Source organism: Neodiprion lecontei, chromosome 7, assembly GCF_021901455.1.
Source record: "Neodiprion lecontei isolate iyNeoLeco1 chromosome 7, iyNeoLeco1.1, whole genome shotgun sequence".
Classification (NCBI taxonomy): domain Eukaryota; kingdom Metazoa; phylum Arthropoda; class Insecta; order Hymenoptera; family Diprionidae; genus Neodiprion; species Neodiprion lecontei.
The window spans coordinates 24,783,834-24,803,010 of NC_060266.1; the positions used below are offsets into that span (position 1 = coordinate 24,783,834).

Below are 19,177 nucleotides of genomic sequence, written 5' to 3' on the forward strand. Positions count from 1 at the left end.
AACTTCTTCTGAGCTAATCTTAACTGGTACTTTATTGGATTCGAAGTTTCAACATTCATATCACAAATGTTTATAATTTAAAGCTTCTAAGTAGAATATTCCAGTCCTTACCTAATAATGAGAAAATCAATATTGGTAATTTCCACTTCCTGGATCGAACAGTGGCTGATCATCTTGCTTACGTGTCTATCGTTTGAATTCTATCCAGATAAACGATAAACGTGAGATAATGTACAAATGGCTTGTTTGTTTGTAAAAGTGCTCTGCATAGTGGTTTTCTTGATGAAGACAAGTTGTGTAGAAAATAGATCTCATCGTCGATGCATAATTCTAATTAAAGAAACACTTAAGAGAGTTTACTTATTCAGACAAGAATTCTCGCTCCAAAGCGGCGCCCATTTCGTTCCATTCACCATCATCCTCAGTTGCAGCCACCTCCATAGAATCCTGAGAGTCATCTCCCAAGTCGAAGCCATCCAGGGATCCTTCGCCTCGTCTGAACCTTGTCAAAGGATCATCCTCATCATCTGGGTCATCTTCGTCCTCATCACCATCGCTTACTTTTTTACCTTCCGTAGAAGAGTTATCATCGAGTTCTTCTAAGGTACCAATTTTTCTTCTCTTGCTAGTCAATGCTTCCTCATCTTCGCAATCCTCTGAGAAAAGAAAATGCTGAGTAAATATTTGACAAATTGCTTCCAAACAGAAAATTTGATCTTCAGTCACCATTTAACGAATCCGGCGTTGCCGACCTACGTCGACGGTGCTGTGTTTGGGATGTTTCAATTTGAGAAATAGGTGCAGATGTTTCTAGCTCTTGGTCACTCATATCTTCCTCCACCTCTTTGTCCATATTTGCAATCTCTTCTAGTGTGAATGACATGAGGGGATTTATGCTGTCTGCAAACCTGTCGCCCCCCTCTGTCTCTTGGTCGTCAATTCGGTCTGGACTGCTGCAGTGCGGCGGGGGTACCCTGGATCCACGAGCCTGCATTGATTCATTTCAATTCACTAGGAATATTTTACGAGAGCACAAAGAAATAGTTTCGTTCCAAAAACTGGCAAGATCAAAGAACTACACGTACCTTCTTGGTAAGCGGATAGAGACGCTCATCAACACATTCCCATCGCTCTGCACAAGTCCACAGCCAATCGGGATTCACTATTTTCACTTGCCACATTCTTTTGGCTGCATAAACCTTTGCCGTTCCTGGTTTTATCGCCACCAAATGCGTCGTGTTGTCCTGCAGATCCTGAGAAACATTACAAAAAAAAATCACCACAAACGTAATGGCAATTTTTTGTGAGGAACTTCAAGAAACAATTACCATTTTAATGAGTTACGTACCTGAGATACTTCTGCGCCAAGTGCTCTGGCAACTTTGTAGGCTCGGCTTTGATGCAACTTTTGATGGGTAGCGACTATGCCGCTAAACGTGAGTCGCAGTCCCTTTAAAACTCGTCCTCGCACCCGTGGGATGATATCTCGAAGGCTCTTGTTCGATTCTGCATCAGTCTCCTGCTTGCTGTAAAATTCTGCGTGTATTCTGCGCAATATGTCTTCTAGGTAGAGAAGATAATCATCGTGGTCCTCTAATTCCTGTCTCTTCTCTAGATCTTTAAAGCTCTCTTCTTCCGCAGCTTTTCTTTTGACCTCTCCTGACTCGACCAGTTTCTCGGGATCACCTGATACCAATTCCTCCTTTTTTGGTCCCTGTTCACCAACAATCGCCGAATCTTTGTCTGCATTATTTGCTTTTACCTCGTCTGGTTCTGTTAGCTTCTCACCAAGTTCAGGGGCTTTACTTTCCACAGTCTGTTCCTTCTGTTCTCCCTCGTTAATCTTATTCGGTTTCAATTCTGCAGTTTCTACTTGAAGTTCCAGTTCTATCACATCTTTTTCCTCCTTTGTTTCATCCTCAGTTTTCTGTTTGTTAGAATTCTCCTCAAGTGTTTGAAAATCTTGGCAGTCGATATTCGGTAAGGCTCCATTTTCCGTTACTTTAACTCTAGTTTCCGGCTCATTTATCTCATCCAAACTAGTGGTTTTCAGTTGCGGAAATTGATCCCGTTTAGCAAGTCCTGGTGGAGCGTGAATGTCCCCAGTATGGCGAAAGAAATGGTAGGGTTTTACCTGTACCAAATTACCACAACCTTGCCAGACATCCTCTCTATCGTCTATAATGCAGACCATAGAATCGCCGCAAGGAAACAGGGCCCTGCAAGTGACATATAAATAAAATATTAATAATGCTAATTTACTTCTCATGTAAGGAGAAACAAAAACCAATAAAACAAGTATTAGAATTACTTAAGGTTTGCAGTTTTAGATGCTGGGTCGAAACACTCATCTCTCGAAAGAATCCTGTGAGAAAATAGTACCCCATCTTTATCGAGTAGGGCAGCCACGGTATGAGCATAATTTCGAGCTCCAAAAGTACAAATGTGCAATTCGTAAAGGCGACTCATTTTGGCAAGAAATTCTCTTGTTCCAGGCCTTAATTTTGTGTGGTACCACGGAGAGTGAGGTCCGTAGAGTTGAAAGTGGTAGACATCCTGAGAAAAACAAAAAAGAACACGTAAATAGAACAATGTGGATACTTCTCATTGACAAATACGTTTCGTTTATGGTATGACCGAATAGTAAATATTACTTTCATATCAGGCGGAACGTTGTCATTGGTAGTGTGGACTATCGTTTGATCCAGATCAACGAGTAAAGCCAATTTTCTATCTTGCAACAAACGCTTTTCATCTTCTCTGCCAATTTTCTCCGCGAGTTCAGGGCAAACCTTAAGTTCAGGAACGGAGTGCACCATAGGTACACTAGCCTGGGAAGTGACCGCGTTCTGCCCGTCATCCCCAGCAAATTCCTCCCGAAGATCCGCGCCGCATTCGGCGCACAGATCTTTCATGACTGTAGGATGTTTGCATCCCTCAAGCAACAAAACCTCTTGCCTGTAGAAAAAAAAAAGGAGGTGAACAATGGCGCTTGGACGAGGCAGGAATTCTCAGGAAATTTATTTTTTAAGGTTACCCGGGCTGAAGAACGTCGCCTTCGTTTGCGAGGACTTTTATAACACGTCCAAATTTGGAGGCGCGAAGCTTCTTCTCCGGATCTTTGGAAGGTTCCCCGCCAACGGATACGCTGCGGTAATGGAGGACAACTCTGCCAGCTGACACCATCGCGTTCATCCCGACCCTCCACTTCGTGATCCTACCTGGTTCTCCACCAGCCGGGAACGCGATCTTCACCGTCGCCATGTCTACCCAACACCAGGATCTTTGTGTCGATCATAAACCGATTTGACAGATGACACTTAGCCGAGTAGTCAACAACGCTGATGTTAATTCCGATCGCTTTGGTCCGGGAGGTTCTTGTTTAAACACACTTTAAAAACCGATCGAACGACGGGATTATTTTTGCGCGGGAGCCGCGTTTTCTCGTCCGCTATAGTTCGACTAAATTTATTTACGTACCTTTATATGCGTGTGCGCACACATACCACTCGCATTTTCGAGTCGGACACGCACCCACACACACAAATCACACAAATACATCAGAATCCTCGCTGTAACACGGTCTACATGCGACGATAGAAGGGCAATTACTGTTTTAAAAAAACATATACAGACGCCATCGCGCTCTAGAGGCCCAAATAATAAGCAATTAGAGGTGCCGTCCTTTTACATCCATTTTCCGATGCAATATTCTGACACAATCGACAGTGCAAGTGATTTCATTGGTTGGATCTAACGGAATAGACCAATGAAAACACGCAGTGTCGTATTGTGTCGGAAAATTGACGTAAAAGAAAAACGCCTTGGCTGTTATAGAGCGATGTATTTTTTTATGATTCCGACAATCCAACAAGAATCGCAGAACATGCATCATGTTATCAGTTATTTATTCGTAAAATAAACCTAGTCCATTGTACTGAACAGTCAATCGCATATAAAGTAGCAATATCGTCAGTTCTACCTTCTCTAAGTGCAGTTCACTGCTTGTCTAATGTACACCTGGATCATGTTATCAAAAATTGTCAGTGATGAAATTAAGCTTTCTGAGTAAAATGTCTACGCTGAAACTGCCTGTGTTATAATGCTTCAGAGTTTTCATGTGCCGAGGTTCAGGCCATTTCAACAACATTTTCTGCACTGGTAATTTCCATCTAGTAGTAAAAATAAAAAATCGACGATTAGGTTAGACAACTGAATAGAAATAGCATTGATTAGCAGATGAAAAAAAGGTTTACCAAATCATCAGTTCCCTTATTTTTTCTTCGCGTTGTCGTTTTCTTCCGAATGTAGCTTTTGATATCGACGTAGTCTGGTGGCTTCTCGTAAATGTCTGGAGGAAATTGAAGTCCAAATACATCGGACAACATAAATGGTTTCAACCAGTTAACCAGGGGCGTTCGTCCATGCGTATAATGCGCCTCTCTATGATAAAAGAGTAATCCGTCAAGGGGAGGGAGTGATGATAAGTTGTCTAAAATTGCGCCAGCATCAGAATCGCAGGGATAATTTGGCAGGGAGAGAATAGGATAGCTATTAACCAAGCTTCCTCTCTCGGTGAGTCCTTGTGTTTCTTCCAGCCGTGTCTTCAGCCAAAAGAATCTGAACTCTGTCTGGAATCAAAGAAGTTTGTTGTGCACAAACAAGAGTCTGGGTTGGATAATAAATCATCACGACAAGAATAAAATATTCGTCCATCAAGGACAATAAAATGCTATTTTCAAATACTACAAATTTTTGTTGTGACAACGAATCCAATTCTAAACACTGTATACGTTACATCGCAATCGAGCAGTGCCTGATTAGACCAAGCCAAGACATCCAAGGTGTAATAGGTTTTGGTATCCTTGTCCCAAATACAGTCGAGTATTGTACACCTATTCTTATAGTCCTGATAAGTGCCCCCTGGCAGAGTCGAGCTGAATTTCCCGAGTCTGACGCCCCTTTTGTTGTAAGCTACTGTCATCCCCTGTACAAGGATTACTTTTGTAATTCTTCGAATTTCTACCATAACACCAGCAAAAAATTACAGACCTTACTCGCAATAAGGAGCACCCTGCGCCCTTGGGGACATGGAACCATAAGCCACTTTTCTGCAAGATCAGAAGGGATCTCCAACATCCATTCAGACATCATTAGCTGATTTGCATACTTTTGTACCCGCCTGGGACTCCGCCAGGTCTCGTCTTGTTGCACCTCCATTCCTTCGTCGTTGCAGTCATTGCCCTGTAACGCTTCGTCCAAAAGAGCTCGGCCCGAGTCAAAGGTTGCATCTCTATTTCTGTAGATATATTGTAGTCATGTACAGTTGAAGAGTAGGCAAATGTAAAGAAACAAAAATACAACGTCAAGCGCGAAATACATAACTAATAACAGAACTTACTTTTTTTGCTCCCAGAGTAAACGTTGTCGTCGAATCTCCTGTCGCGAATCGTCTCTGTAGTTATTTGTTCTTGTCAGATTTTTGTATAATGCCAATCGTGGATTGGTAGCAGTTTTTTCATTCGATTCATTCGATATGTCACTAAGGTTACCGGCCATAATATCGTCGATTATTTAAATGTAGTCAAACCCGCAACATCACCGATCCCCGTAACCTCTTTCCGGGCTGTCAAATTTCGTCATCGACGTGGTTGGATCAAGCCCACGATCAAGTCTATGGCCTGTCTATGGGTTGATCCGCGATCTAGTAATCATCTAGTCTATGATCGACGTACCCCGCAGATTTCATCCACTGCCCACCAGGTGCCACTGTGATCAGGATTCCGAGGATCTGTGGCATTACGTTAGGCCTCAATTATCAGAAATCGGATAGTACTACCACTATAAAAAGTCTCCTCGATTGTAGAGAACTGTCGTTTCAGTCTTACTTCAACGTAAAAAACAGGCCAAAGGCAACAAATGGGTAATCCTCGTTTCATCATCGGCTGATGCGACTTTATGAACGCTTTGTGTGTGTCGTTCCAGAATCAAGATTGAATGAACAAAATGTCGCTGACAAGGTGAGCTGCTGTTTCATTATTACTGTCAACAAGCTTTGGCCCTCACATCAAAACCTCTGTGTTGCAACTAGAGATTACAACATTTCGCGCTCAATCTATCTATTGAATGCATCATCGCTCTCGAATCCTCTAATAAAAAACCTCCAACTTTTTAACCTAGCTTGCTACCTGCACCAACCCAGGCTGTTTGGGATCGGGAAGATGAAGCAAGGGAACAGAAGCTCCGACAGAGACCTGTCTCCGCTCTTGTCAAGGCTGTAGTAACAGCTCCGCCCTACGGGCAAAGAAAAGGATGGGTACCGCGCACTGCAGAGGTAAGAAAACTGGCTATTATTTCCGAAACTTCATTTGCCTAATGAAGTAAAACTAAAGATAACAAAATAATGATATTCATAGGACTTCGGAGACGGAGGAGCGTTTCCGGAGATCCAGGTCGCTCAGTACCCATTGGGCATGGGAATGAAAGGGAAGGAAGCTACCAGCAATGCACTTGCTGTGCAGCTTGATGCGCAAGGAAAAGTAAAGTACGACATGATCGCTAGACAAGGTCACTCCAAAGATAAGGTAAAGCTGAACGTGGTATTGGAAGTATTTTTAGTGATACATTGATTTATTGGCATTCATTCCTTCCTTCACAGATTGTCTATACCAAACTGAGCGACCTTCTTCCCTCTGAAATAACGACCGAAGATGATCCCGCACTACAGCGTCCATCCGGCGAGGATATAGACGAAATCACCGAAAAGACAAGAAAAGCTCTTGAGAAAATAACTGAATCAAAAATAGCAGCTGCTATGCCAGTTCGGTGTGCAGAAAAGCAGGGACCTGCTCAATATATTCGTTACACCCCGTCACAGCAGGGACAGTCGTTCAACTCGGGTGCTAAGCAGAGGGTGATTAGAATGGTAGAGGCACAAGTCGATCCCATAGAACCACCAAAATTCAAGTGAGTTTTTCTTCGATATCCACGCAACTCGCCGACACTAGTACATGAGGAACAAATTTTTTGATTTTAGAATTAACAAAAAGATTCCTCGCGGACCTCCGTCGCCACCTGCTCCCGTTATGCATTCCCCAACGAGAAAAGTTACCGTTAAAGAGCAAAAGGAATGGAAGATTCCTCCCTGCATTAGTAATTGGAAGAACGCCAAGGTGATTAAGACAGAATTTCACCGATTTTCGTCGTTAATAACGATCAATTCATCCTCTCACAGGGTTACACCATCCCCCTTGATAAACGTCTAGCTGCCGACGGTCGTGGCTTGCAACAAGTCCACATAAACGAGAATTTTGCCAAACTGGCCGAAGCTCTTTACATTGCGGACAGAAAAGCCCGTGAAGCAGTGGAAATGCGCGCACAGTTGGAAAGGAAATTAGCACAGAAAGAAAAGGAAAAGAAGGAAGACAATCTACGTCAGCTCGCGCAAAAGGCTAGGGAGGAACGAGCTGGAATAAAGTCTGCTGCAGCGCTTGGTAAGTCGAGTAAACAATTAGGAGAAAATGTTGTACATGCGACAAAATGGTGCGAATAAACATCGTTTGGTTTCAGATAAGGCTGGGGAATCGCGAGAGCGTGATCAATTGCGTCAAGAACGTCACAAGGATAGAGCGCGAGATCGCAACTTGGCTCGTGCCGCTCCTGACAAGCGTTCGAGACTGCAACGCGAACGCGAACGTGATATAAGCGAACAAATCGCGCTGGGATTGCCGGCAAAGTATGTTCCCAATTCCGGAGAGGCTCAGTTTGATCAGCGACTATTTAATACTACGAAGGGAATGGACAGCGGCTACGGCCACGAGGATGAGTACAACGTCTATGACAAACCCTGGAGGGACTCCAGCTCAATCGGATCACACATATATCGACCTAGCAAAAATATTGACAAGGATAATTACGGTGATGATCTGGAAAAACTTGTTAAGACAAATAGGTGCGTATAATTAATCAACGATATAATTTTCGGCTGATCATCGTAGAGCATAATGGGCGGTAAATCATGCGTAAATTTCCTTCTATCTTTAGATTTGTTCCTGACAAGGAATTCAGCGGAACCGATAGGTTCGCAACGCGATCTGGTCCTGTGCAGTTTGAAAAGGACGAGGAAGATCCGTTCGGTCTTGATCAGTTCTTGACCCAAGCTAAACGCGCCAGTAGCAGTACAACTACTACAACAAAACGCAAGGATGACCGAGATCAACGAAGGGACGATCGCGACAAACGCAGAAAACACTAATCTGATCGGCTTCAATTATGTAATTTTATTACGCATTACGCGTGCTTTTTTGTACCCATACAAGAGAGCAAAATTCAATCTTTTCACATGGATAAATTGTAATTTACGATCTAGAGTACCAATTGCTGTCCTCATTACTGTACGCATTCTTATTACATAATAGTAATAATGTTAAATATACTACTTGGAAATATTTCATTGTGTCTCTTTACAATCTAGGACCAACGTCGAATTTCTTCCAATGTGATTACGATACTCCAGCTCTCTTTTGATTTGTACGAAACAACAATCTGAAACAATCTCGCAACAGTGGAACCCCCTCGAGGGAGTATCAGCTATTTCTATTGGTTGAAGAGCGTTCAGACGCTCCAAGCAGCGAATCAAATCATCGAAGAGGATAGTTGTCGACGTCGCCGACGAGGGCCAGTTTTCCGGTTGGTATTTTTTATTCGGAACGCGGACGGACGTCAAGCCGTGGAATTTCGTGAGGACCGAGGGACGCCGAGGCAGGGACGGAGACGCCATATTCACTTGTCAACGGACGTCAATCAGCGATCGAGGAAAAGGAACGGAGGAGGAAATCTCGGGGATAAAATAGTCTCGCGGTCAAGTAAAATCCTGCGAAGTAATCGAGGGCGTATTAAAACACGGCTGTTTCACGCCGCGCATGAATTTTGAGATAAATCTGGAGAGTTATGGCGTCGGAGGAGATGAAGCTACGGAAACGAGAGGAGTACGAGATGCAGCTCTTTGGCTTTCACTCCCGGGCTGCGTACGATGGCAGTAAGAGGACAACGTCACTTCCATCAATTCCTTTGTCAATGCTTTCAGGCTTTATCGGCCTTATCCCGGAACGAATCGATGTTGCAGTCGTCGGGCGAATGTGCTCTGGTTTCATGTGGATTTAAATCATGACTAGAGTCACACTCGTCCAACAATTGTGACGCTATCAACGCGCGTCATCACGCCAAACGAAAATCCTGCCTTTATTCCCACGTTTCGCGTATCAACCGCCAACTGAAACCCTATTTCTCATCTGTATTTCCATTCTGATTGCGATCCGTTCAGTCTCCTCGCCAGTTTCTTTTTCTAATCTGTTATACTTTTTCGACAACTTGTTTCTACTCATGTTCCGTTTCACGTACGGCAGATAACGTCAGGCTCTTATGCGACCTTTCAAGTCTGTTTTTACTGTTATTATCAGCGCGATCTAAATCTTTCACATTCCTATGCTTGTCAGGCTCGCTTCTACGTGTTGAAACATTGGCATTGTAATCGTTTCAGTAAAGAATATAATAAAGGAAGAGGTACGGTCGGTCTGTCAGAATCTGAGCAAATCCATTGAAAGTAAATATAAACTGGGCAGTGAGGAGCTTTCTGTTCTCAGAACAGAGGCTAAGGATTTGGTTCAGACTTATGAAAACAGAGCTGAATCTCACATGGAATCATTGAATGTAATTATTCCTCTACAGTGTCTTTAGTTTCATCTTCTAAGAAATTTAACAAACGTTAAAAATCCAGGTCATCTTGGTCTTAGATTATCGCCACCTCTTCATCCGCGATTGTTGACAATTGTACTGTGAACCTGACATTGTTTTGCAGAACATTGTACGACAATTCATTGCAATTCCTGACAACGTTTTATTAGACGAGGATAAAGGTCAAGCTGTTCAGGTCAGCGAAGATGAATTCGAAGAACTGAAGACCAAGATGGACAATCTCCAAAAGAGAGCCGAAGGGGTCAGAATAAATTTCATGAAAATGTTTCCATGTAAAATACCACTTGGAAAACCTATACTCGTTATAAATTTAAATTGTACCCTTTGTTTCATTTAATCGAGGGTGATTTTTGATAGGTCACAATGTTCAACGCCGCTTTACGCCAAGAACTCGAACTTCAAAAAAGATTCAAGGCCTGCGAGGACGCGATAAACAATGCGAGCAGGGAGATTAAAGATAACACCGTTGTACCAAATTTGGATGACCAAATAACAGAATTCATCCAGCAATCGGAAAAACTTAGAATGCAGCTACCAATTCCTGAATCTCAATGCGAAAGGCACAAATACAATCCACCCTTGGAAAATCTTAAAGATTTTGATCTCGTATACCGTGAAACTTTAATTAATACTGCCAATGAATAGAGCAATCTTACTAAGATGTTATTTGTGGCCTATCAAAGTCTAGAAGAATCTTGAGCATATATGTATGTCTAGTTATATTTTTTTATACACAATTAGGTCATTAGATTTTTTTCAATAAAACTATCTGTTAAATCCTGGTTAATTTCATTTCCGAGTTAGCGAGTTGTCGCATGAAAAACATAAACTTAAACTTTGCGCTATCTTGATTATGCTACGCAAAGGTTGTTGCAACAGATAATCTATCAGCTGAGTTCGAACCTCTTGCAGTTTCAAGTTAAAAAATAATCGTAGTCCTTCAAAGAAACAGTTTCATTTGAATTTCTGTGTTACATTGGAATCATTTATTGAGATCTAAACTTGCTTGCATTATTCTGATTCTCGATCGTCAGAATTATCGATTGTATTAATACTCTACGATTTGTTTCCAATTATTATTGCTTTTGTCAGAATAGTTACCCATATTTAATTCAAGTCTTAACGTTATCGAGTTGATCCATCTACTATCCATTTGAGACTTCCCCGAATTTTTGTTCTCTTCGTTGTTTTCCTTTGAGCTATTATAAGATACACGAAATAATTTTATTTCTACGTATTCAGTACAAACTAATGTATAAAGTCACATCTTTTAGCCATGCCATATTGTTCACAACTCATCATCAACATGTCTGTTTACCAACGTTAAATATTAAATGATTAAATACACATGTTGATGCTCGATTGTTTCTAGAACGTTCGATTGGATTAGCAGATAATACCATTTGAAAATCATGTATTATCGAGTCGTCGAGTTCAGTCTATTTCTAATTTCACCGAATCGAGGGATTTCCGATGTCGTGAATTTGTTCAATGGTGGGGATGGCATGTAACATAAAACGGGGTCCATTGGAGATTAGAAAAGCTCGACAGCAGCTTTGCACAGTGTGCTTATTCGACAGTCGTCAGTTCCGACAGCGGACACGGAATTTTGTACTTTCCTCGCATGAACTTAAACCGATTGATTTATTAACATTTCTCCTAAAAGTTCCGTTTAAATCAAACGGCCAGTGCCAATGGAAACCGATTTGTTACAGAATCTGCAAGACGTTGGGTATGTGGGCAAGTTTTATAGGTTACACCAGTTACCGGCTGATGCAAAGCATTGCCGATTACTAACTTCACATGTGCAATATTTTAGGCTACTTTTTTGAGTAAGGAAACAAAGCTACTGAGTTTCCTCAGAAAATCAGCCTAATATGTTCGAAGTTATGAGGATGTTCAATATTATAAAAAAATTATTGGATAATCATATAGCCGAAAAAGATACCCAAACTTGAAGCTCCGAATTAAAGTAACGTTCACAATGTTATTTGTAAGATAATCAGCAAGTTTGTAAAGAGGATTTTGAACTCGCGTAAAAGATCTACTTAAATTTTGTGCTTGATTCCGCAGGTATAGCGGGGCTCTATCTGACGCGAATGAGTTGTCCAAAGCTTTGAAAGACGGCCCAAAGTCAGTGGAGTTCACTAAGCTGGTGGCGTGGCTGGCAGAAGAATTGTCTGCATTTGGAGAGGTGGATGACTCCGTAAACGCTATAACCACGCCAGAAGATTCGAGCCATTTTCTGCTCGAATTAAGTTCATTTCTCAAGGAATTAGGATGCGCGAATCAAAACCTCATTGGCGGTACTGTGAATCAGAGACTGAGTACAAAGTACGACAGACTCGTTTTACTAGATTATCTGGTAACCGAGCTGATGACCAGCAAGATATTAGGATCATTTAAATCTGACGCGGATCAACAGATGGAAGTAACAATTGTAAGTGTTGTAATTGTTATCAATGTCTAGTTGAATCTATCGATAGTGAATTCTGCTCCGTCTTAATTGGATAACTGTCATGTTGCCATTCTTTATTTTTACTTTCAGAACGAAAGCGACACAGCCAGACATCTCAAAAACATGTTGTTGGCATTGAAGTTTCAAAAACCTCCAGATAACATAAGCGCACAAATGCTGTTCACAAAACTAACTACTAAGTTGAAGGAAGTTGTGGCTCAGGCTCCCCCTGATCTACTCGATACGCCTTTATTTGTGGGCGAGCTATCGAACGACCAATGGGAACGGCTGAATGAACTCCAAGAAGAATTCAAGAACGAGTATAAAACCAGAAGGGAAATGTTACTCAAAAGATTGGATGTCACGGTGCAATCTTTTTTGGTAAAGCATTAAATAACGTCTCACAAAATTCTAGTAAATTTGATGAAATTATCTTATTTTGGAATAAACTAATAACAATCTTAATTTTACAGTGGTCAGAGAATATAAGGTCAAAGGAAGATCAGGTCAACGCATCCTACCAACAAAAACGGAATATCATGTCTCCCGAGCCAAGTGTTTGTATTGCTGATTTACTTGCCGCAAGACGAGATTTAGCCATAGTTGAAAAGACCAGCAATGCTACTGTACGAAAAAATACCAGGAGCCAAGTCAACCAAGTCATTATTGGGGCAGTGCCAGATCGTGGAGGAAGACCTTGCGACCAGCAACCACCTCCACCCGAAATGCCATCTTGGCAAAAAGACCGCGTTGCTGGGCCGAATTCGTCCAGGTAAAACGCGATCTCACAGTATTTTTGTTCATGGATTGGGGTTCTGTGACTTCGTGATACTTGTTTAAGCACATCAATTGAATATCGTTTCAAAATATTTTTCAGAGGAGGCAGAGGCGGAGGTGGCGGTGGCGGTGGCGGTGGATATCGGGACCACAAAGATGCTTCGAAAAATTTTGGCCAAAACCAAGACAGGTTTCAATCGCAGCAGCAATATCAGCAACAGCAACCACAGTATGAAAGTCGTGGTGATTACCGTGGTCATAATCAAGGAGGTGGAGAGTATCACAGAGGCGGTGGAAGAGGTAGAGTGCAAGGAGGATGGGGCGGAGACCGAGGTACAAGTGGCTATCAACGAGGGAATTCTAATCGCGGAAGAGGTCGAGGTGGACAGCACTATTAAGACAGTTGCGAGAAAAAAAAAAACGGCAACGTCTAAAATAGATGTTATAACGTGCCAGATTAAAATTCGAGTTAAACTTAAATCGTTAAATTTATATTTTGCTATTTCGTGAGATCTCTTTTGTTAATTTTATTTAGTTTGCGGTTCTTTATGTTTGATCAGACGCCTCATGGTTGTTAAGGTTGGTTCTTTACAGGTGCAAAGCTTGTATCAATTTTTTTGTGCTGCATTTCATCCTGATTCATAGTGAATTTGTTCATCACGTTTGCTCGAAATCGCGTTTTGTAATATGCTTACGGTTTCAACAACATACGGCACATAGCGTTTTGGAATTACCACTGAGTGAATCCTATGTTGGTTTTGAGGCATCGAATGAGATTTGGTTTTGGAAATGGGAATGGTGTTTTCAAGCATTTAGAATCTTTATAAATAGAGACAGCACAGTTCCCGCGCAGCTTCAGAGAGAGTAAATGGTACAGAATCGCTGTCTCATGAATCCTGTAAACCCCGCAAAGTAAGACTTCGTGAGATTGTTAATGCATTACCTTCATCTCTGTATTTCATCACACAATATTTTATTTCCCATTTAACCTGAACCAAAATATTCACATGGAATCATTAAAAAATATCGTTGATCATTCCTTCGGCAGCTGTGTTAAAAAGTATTTTGTGGTCAACCCAAGTTAAGAAATATCAGTTAATCGGTACTTTGCTCTGAAATTTGAGGTCCACTCTGCACTTATTTTGAGGCATATTTGGACGCCAGAGTTTGACTCTAAGTAAAAGTGGATTGAACCTCTGTTTGCAGTAAAGATCTGATCCAAGATCATTTAGGATAAGAATGTATTTATTAACATAATTGTTATTTATTTCAATTACCTTATAAAGCAGCTCTGTAATGTATATCGCGATTAACGTAATATATGTATAACTGTGCATTCCTAAAAGAGGTTTCAGATTCTTTTCTCCCGCTACATGGCACCATACAAATTATTCATTTGGTATTAAAAATATTTTAAAACTACACATATTTACATCCAATTCTGGCGAGTCTTTCTCACGTAAAAAACGCGGCTATACTTTTAGACCGCTTTTCTGACTCTCGCGTTTCGGGTTTGTTACGTTTTCTCTTCACAGATGGTTTGCCATTCAACTTATCATTTTCTGGAGTAGCTACCGTGGGCCGAGCAACAGACTTATTTAATTCTTTGGACAAGTTTCGCGCAACGTGAAAATCGGAGTGCTCCAAGTACTCGCGCAGTGGAATTAATTTATCGCATTCTGGACATTTTTCCACCAATTCCTCACCGCCAGAACTATCAGCCAATTTCGTTTCATTGTTGAAAAAGGTGTCTATTTTGTTGATCTTCGGTTGGACAGCAGATTTTGCACGAGAGCGCTTGTGATCATTAACTTTCTGCTGTACAGATTTCACTGTATTTACTTTACTTTCAGAGTCCTTTTTCTTTCGACTTTGTAATATTAAATTAGCTTCATTTCGTAATCTTGATGGTAAAACCGCCACGATGCTTTCGTCAAGATTATCCAAATCTGGGAATATATCCTGTAGTTTTATTGTATTGTCATCAATTTGTTCCGGAGTCTCTTTTGCATCATTTGAATTCACAGGGAGAACAATGGTATTTCCAGATTCTGGGTCATTATTTTTCAAGTTAAGTACGGCAAGATGCTTCGGATGCGCAGTTTCGTCACTGTTGATACCTTTCAAGTCATGATTTTGCATTGGCAACTTTACACTCACTGGTTCATTATTCAAATTAGGTTGATGAGTAGGCACATTTTGATCAGCGTTTGTACACGGTAATTTCTGAATTTTTACGACTGTCTCATTTTCAACACTAAATTTTACTTGACCCTCAGGAGCATCAGCTTGATTACCTGGCAGAGCCGCGTCTTGTGGCCCGTTTTTATTTGCATTAAGAATATTCATGAAAAACGATTTTTTAAAGTTGTCAGGTTTCAGTTTTGTATTCTGGCTCCTCAGAAACGACATTGGTGATTTGATAGCTTGATTGCTCTCTGGTTTCACAACACTAGTAGATGCAGTATTTATGCCGTCCTTTCTGACTGGAGACTGTGTTCTTACATCCCCGGAATCAAAAAATTCAGAAACATTGTCTACAACTACGTTTGATTCTGCTTCAGATTCGATTTCCAAGGGCTCAGATTTCGAAGGAGAATTGCATTTGTCTAACGTCGAAGTTGTGGGGCTTGCTAATACTTCGTCAGTTGCAATGGTCGCGTTAGTATTCGCCGTAAAGAAGCTTCGAAAAGTGGATATCTCTTTGTCAATATCAATAAATTTGCTTGCCGACATACCAATAAATACTATTGGATACTTTGCAAATTTAATTATAATATCTAAACAACCCTTCGATATTGTCTCAGCTTTGTACGAAGACAATCGACAAGAGCGAGATTGACTTATAGTTTTATTGTCCTTGTAATAGTGATAACTAACTGTGAGTAATGTTGCCTTACGATTATTCTCTTCAGCATCTTCGTCCAATCGTTCAGCCATTTCCAAAGACAACTGAGTCACCCAATGATCCAGCTGTAACAGAAGACCATTATTTTTCACATTATATTGTTATGTATTACGCATTCTTAATAATAGTAAAAATTACGTATAGTAAGAGGCAATCTGGATTTCTTAACTTTTTTTCTTTCTCAAGAGAAAAGAAAACTCACCGTTTCCTTTGCCACAATTGCTCGTTTGCCTGGAAAGTTTTTACAGCTGCCTATAGATTTTGATATAAGTCTGCTGGTAACCGGTTCGTTATCCATTCCACGAGCAATGTTGTAAAGCCATAATCTGAAATGAATTATTCATTCATTAAAAACTATCAAATTAAAGTTGCACATTATGAATCGTACAAACAGATAACGAGTAAGCATACCCGGTTTTATCATCAAATCGTGTTTGCAGATCCTTCAATGAGTAGGACAGTAAATCTGCCATTACGTTACAGCCAAGAGACTCAATGACAACATCGCCAAATTTCCCACCAAGGTTTCGCACTTTTTTTACAGGTAGCGTTTGAAAAAGGGATGGAACACCGGCTAAGGGTAAGATGGTTTGCCGATTAGGTTTATGCAAGCCACACGCAAGTTTGGCCAAAATCTGTAAGACACAAATAAAATGTTGATTTGCTGAGTGATTTGATGCAACGAACTGATCTCAACACATCACAAAACAGCGAAATGTGATAAATTCAGGCACCTTGTTATAAGATATGCCTGCAGAGCACCTGTACCCTGTGGTCTCATATATGTCAGCTCTTATTCGCTCGATTATAGTACCAGCTACAGCTAGCTTTTGAGACTGAATATCCCCCAATTCCCCGTAAGCCGCATTTGCCCACTTTTCGATCCCTTCACGTCTGTGGGCTATAATCATTGTACTATTGAACGTTCGCATTGATAACAAGAAGTTAGATTGGAATCAAAAAATCAATCAAAATGTTTACCTTCGTCATTATTTCCAACAATTGAATATCCGATGACAAATGTGTTCGGAAGACATTCCACCATCTTCGCCGCAGACATCTGGCTTGAAAGCATTTCCTGATTAACAAGTTCTGTGATATCCAAGTAAGCTTCGTCAACGCTCGCACGTTCTACCACTTTACTATGCTTTCTCAATACTTCGACAACTTCCCGCCCGGCAATTCTGTACCTACAATAGAAGGCGTTCATCATAGAATGCGAGTTTTAAACAGAATTGAAAAAGCTTGCAATCATGACCAAAGTCAAACATTGATCGACATACCTGGATGTATCCGCCTTGCCTCTGACTCCAGGAACAGTAGCCAGGAGCAACTCGGGGCATTTTTTCTTAGCTTCATCAGGCCGCATGTGTCTGCTGACTCCATGGTCACGTGCCTCATAGTTGACGGCTATAATGCTGTTGAGAGAGAATAACGTCAGAACATAAACAATCTGTTAGATGGAGGTGAAAATACGCTGGGCTTTGGAGAAACCTTGATGTATCAGAATCAAAGATAGTTGTCTTCGCGGAAAAAAAATAAATATTTTGGAGTCTGACATACCCTCCAGAACCCCAAACGTTGTACTGCACCACAGCCAAAGGTTTCCCCCTTAGGTCGGGTTGAAGTTTAACTTCGACTTGGCAGAAAAAACAGTCCATATCGACCAGGACGACGATCCTTTCATCGGAATTCATCATCGCTCATTGGAAGTAACCGCCTACCGTTCAGTCGGAAGAGAGTGAATCCTCTTTGTTTGATTCTCCTGTCAGACCATGTTTTTTCGACGAATTATCAGTGACGTAATATTTTCCCGCGCTTCCAAACCCGAGGTTAAGTTAGGCTGGGTTGGGTTAGGTTAGTTTGCAGATCTCCGTTACTGTCGCTTCGCGTGATTCACGTCAACTGCTGGTTCAAACGCGCGGTTTTCCGAGGTAAAGATCCGTCGCGATTTGACGTAAATCCTTATGTGTCGTCGGATTTTATGAGCAGTGGTAACTGACTGTGTTTTAAAAATCTCTGGGTCTCAACAGTGGAATGTACAGTAGTAGCAGAGTAGAATTGTTTATCTCAAAAGTGACGATCCGTGCAGCTGGTAAGAAACATGGCGATACATTTGAATTTGAAAAAGGAAATACTGACCAGCGAGAAGGAGTCGGTTTTGCACCTGATGCCTTGCGACATACACGGAGACGAACCGGCTCTCGTTTCGTCTTATTTCACTCCATACATCCGCAGGAAAGATGACGAACGTGAGTTTTTACACGAGATTTTCAGATCCTCAGACTGTCTGACAGCTGACGTAACGTATTTGCCAGTTATTGATACATTTTTTATTTATTTATTTATTCATATTTTTCACTCTTCATCTCAGATCTGACGACTTCCTTTCGCGGCTATCCTTTGCAAGGAAAAACCATAACTTTACCAAAGGGTTACACTGGATTGGTTCTCCACGAAAGCAAAAATGCAGAGTCAGAATCACTTGATCGCAACCTCTTCGCTACAGGGAAATTTACTCAGTTTACCTATTGGAATTATGACAAACTACCTTCTAAGAATGACGCTGTTGTCGCAGCTTTGGAATGGATCGACATCGCCGAAGCGGTGAGCAATACTTTTCGTCACTGATTTAATAACAAATTGAAATTTGTAAAGAGAAAGTGAATTTCATGGATTTTCAATCTGTTTCAGCTCCATTCCAACGATGACGACGTCGCCAATTGAGACTCACATGCTCAGGGACATTCAATAATTTTAAGTAACAATTTTCGTACCTGCACTTCAATTATCGTGTTATTATACAATATTCAAATGTTTCAAGGAAAAAATTTATTTTGCCACACTGTTTCATGGATTCACTAAATATTTAACGAATGTACTACGGGTGCTAATTTTTGTGCATGTGTGTGGCAGATGAAGATGTGATATTTCAATGATTATAGACCTTGTTGAAAGATTGCTCAATAAATATGCATAGTAATTAGTATATTACATTCGATTTTCTACTTATTGTTGATTGTAAAAATTTTAGAGCAGTGTACATTTGTTGCATACATTCGACTGGATATAATCTTATTTTCTCAACTCTGTAAGCACTTGTTTTCAAATGATTTGATCGTTTTCGAATCACAAAGAAATTCTTGCTCCAGAATTCTGTATTATTTAATAGGTGAAATTTGACTTGTTTGCGATAAAATGATTATTTTCATATAATACGGATAATGTGTACTCTATTCATGTTCGCTATTCAACATTATGCATTTATTATCTTGTTATAA

At 40.9% G+C, this 19,177-nt stretch overlaps 7 protein-coding genes across 7 annotated transcripts; 4 read left to right on the forward strand and 3 right to left on the reverse strand.

The window, feature by feature from the left end:
* Positions 1–14: 14 nt before the first annotated feature.
* On the reverse strand, positions 15–3,462 carry LOC107217440 (RNA polymerase II subunit A C-terminal domain phosphatase). Its single transcript, XM_015654968.2, has 7 exons — positions 3,038–3,462; positions 2,655–2,958; positions 2,312–2,556; positions 1,349–2,219; positions 1,086–1,253; positions 727–988; positions 15–656 (listed from the first exon to the last, which is right to left on the reverse strand). The coding sequence occupies exons 1-7, from the start codon at positions 3,262–3,264 to the stop codon at positions 361–363; spliced, it is 2,373 nt and encodes a 790-aa protein (XP_015510454.2). The 5' UTR covers positions 3,265–3,462; the 3' UTR covers positions 15–360.
* Positions 3,463–3,891: 429 nt separating this feature from the next.
* On the reverse strand, positions 3,892–5,650 carry LOC107217415 (snurportin-1). The gene is made up of 5 exons (XM_015654937.2): positions 5,402–5,650; positions 5,053–5,299; positions 4,799–4,987; positions 4,257–4,631; positions 3,892–4,172 (listed from the first exon to the last, which is right to left on the reverse strand). The coding sequence occupies exons 1-5, from the start codon at positions 5,557–5,559 to the stop codon at positions 4,131–4,133; spliced, it is 1,011 nt and encodes a 336-aa protein (XP_015510423.1). The 5' UTR covers positions 5,560–5,650; the 3' UTR covers positions 3,892–4,130.
* A 126-nt stretch (positions 5,651–5,776) lies between these two features.
* On the forward strand, positions 5,777–8,447 carry LOC107217441 (puff-specific protein Bx42). Its single transcript, XM_015654969.2, has 8 exons — positions 5,777–6,020; positions 6,181–6,334; positions 6,417–6,584; positions 6,659–6,966; positions 7,037–7,172; positions 7,235–7,493; positions 7,570–7,951; positions 8,044–8,447. Exons 1-8 carry the CDS (start codon positions 5,998–6,000, stop codon positions 8,252–8,254), a joined length of 1,641 nt encoding a protein of 546 aa, XP_015510455.1. The 5' UTR covers positions 5,777–5,997; the 3' UTR covers positions 8,255–8,447.
* Positions 8,448–8,715: 268 nt separating this feature from the next.
* On the forward strand, positions 8,716–10,530 carry LOC107217416 (protein MIS12 homolog). Its single transcript, XM_015654938.2, has 4 exons — positions 8,716–9,037; positions 9,539–9,708; positions 9,857–9,994; positions 10,111–10,530. Exons 1-4 carry the CDS (start codon positions 8,950–8,952, stop codon positions 10,396–10,398), a joined length of 684 nt encoding a protein of 227 aa, XP_015510424.1. The 5' UTR covers positions 8,716–8,949; the 3' UTR covers positions 10,399–10,530.
* A 679-nt stretch (positions 10,531–11,209) lies between these two features.
* On the forward strand, positions 11,210–13,437 carry LOC107217413 (protein FAM98A). The gene is made up of 5 exons (XM_015654935.2): positions 11,210–11,485; positions 11,827–12,193; positions 12,302–12,592; positions 12,685–12,983; positions 13,089–13,437. The coding sequence occupies exons 1-5, from the start codon at positions 11,448–11,450 to the stop codon at positions 13,384–13,386; spliced, it is 1,293 nt and encodes a 430-aa protein (XP_015510421.1). The 5' UTR covers positions 11,210–11,447; the 3' UTR covers positions 13,387–13,437.
* A 479-nt stretch (positions 13,438–13,916) lies between these two features.
* LOC107217422 (DNApol-eta) lies at positions 13,917–17,666 on the reverse strand. The gene is made up of 7 exons (XM_015654943.2): positions 17,460–17,666; positions 17,180–17,314; positions 16,878–17,086; positions 16,631–16,797; positions 16,308–16,531; positions 16,099–16,222; positions 13,917–15,961 (listed from the first exon to the last, which is right to left on the reverse strand). The coding sequence occupies exons 1-7, from the start codon at positions 17,594–17,596 to the stop codon at positions 14,444–14,446; spliced, it is 2,514 nt and encodes an 837-aa protein (XP_015510429.2). The 5' UTR covers positions 17,597–17,666; the 3' UTR covers positions 13,917–14,443.
* Positions 17,667–17,779: 113 nt separating this feature from the next.
* LOC107217427 (ribonuclease H2 subunit C) lies at positions 17,780–18,720 on the forward strand. Its single transcript, XM_015654949.2, has 3 exons — positions 17,780–18,148; positions 18,271–18,503; positions 18,591–18,720. Exons 1-3 carry the CDS (start codon positions 18,001–18,003, stop codon positions 18,621–18,623), a joined length of 414 nt encoding a protein of 137 aa, XP_015510435.1. The 5' UTR covers positions 17,780–18,000; the 3' UTR covers positions 18,624–18,720.
* The last annotated feature ends 457 nt before the right edge of the window (positions 18,721–19,177 follow it).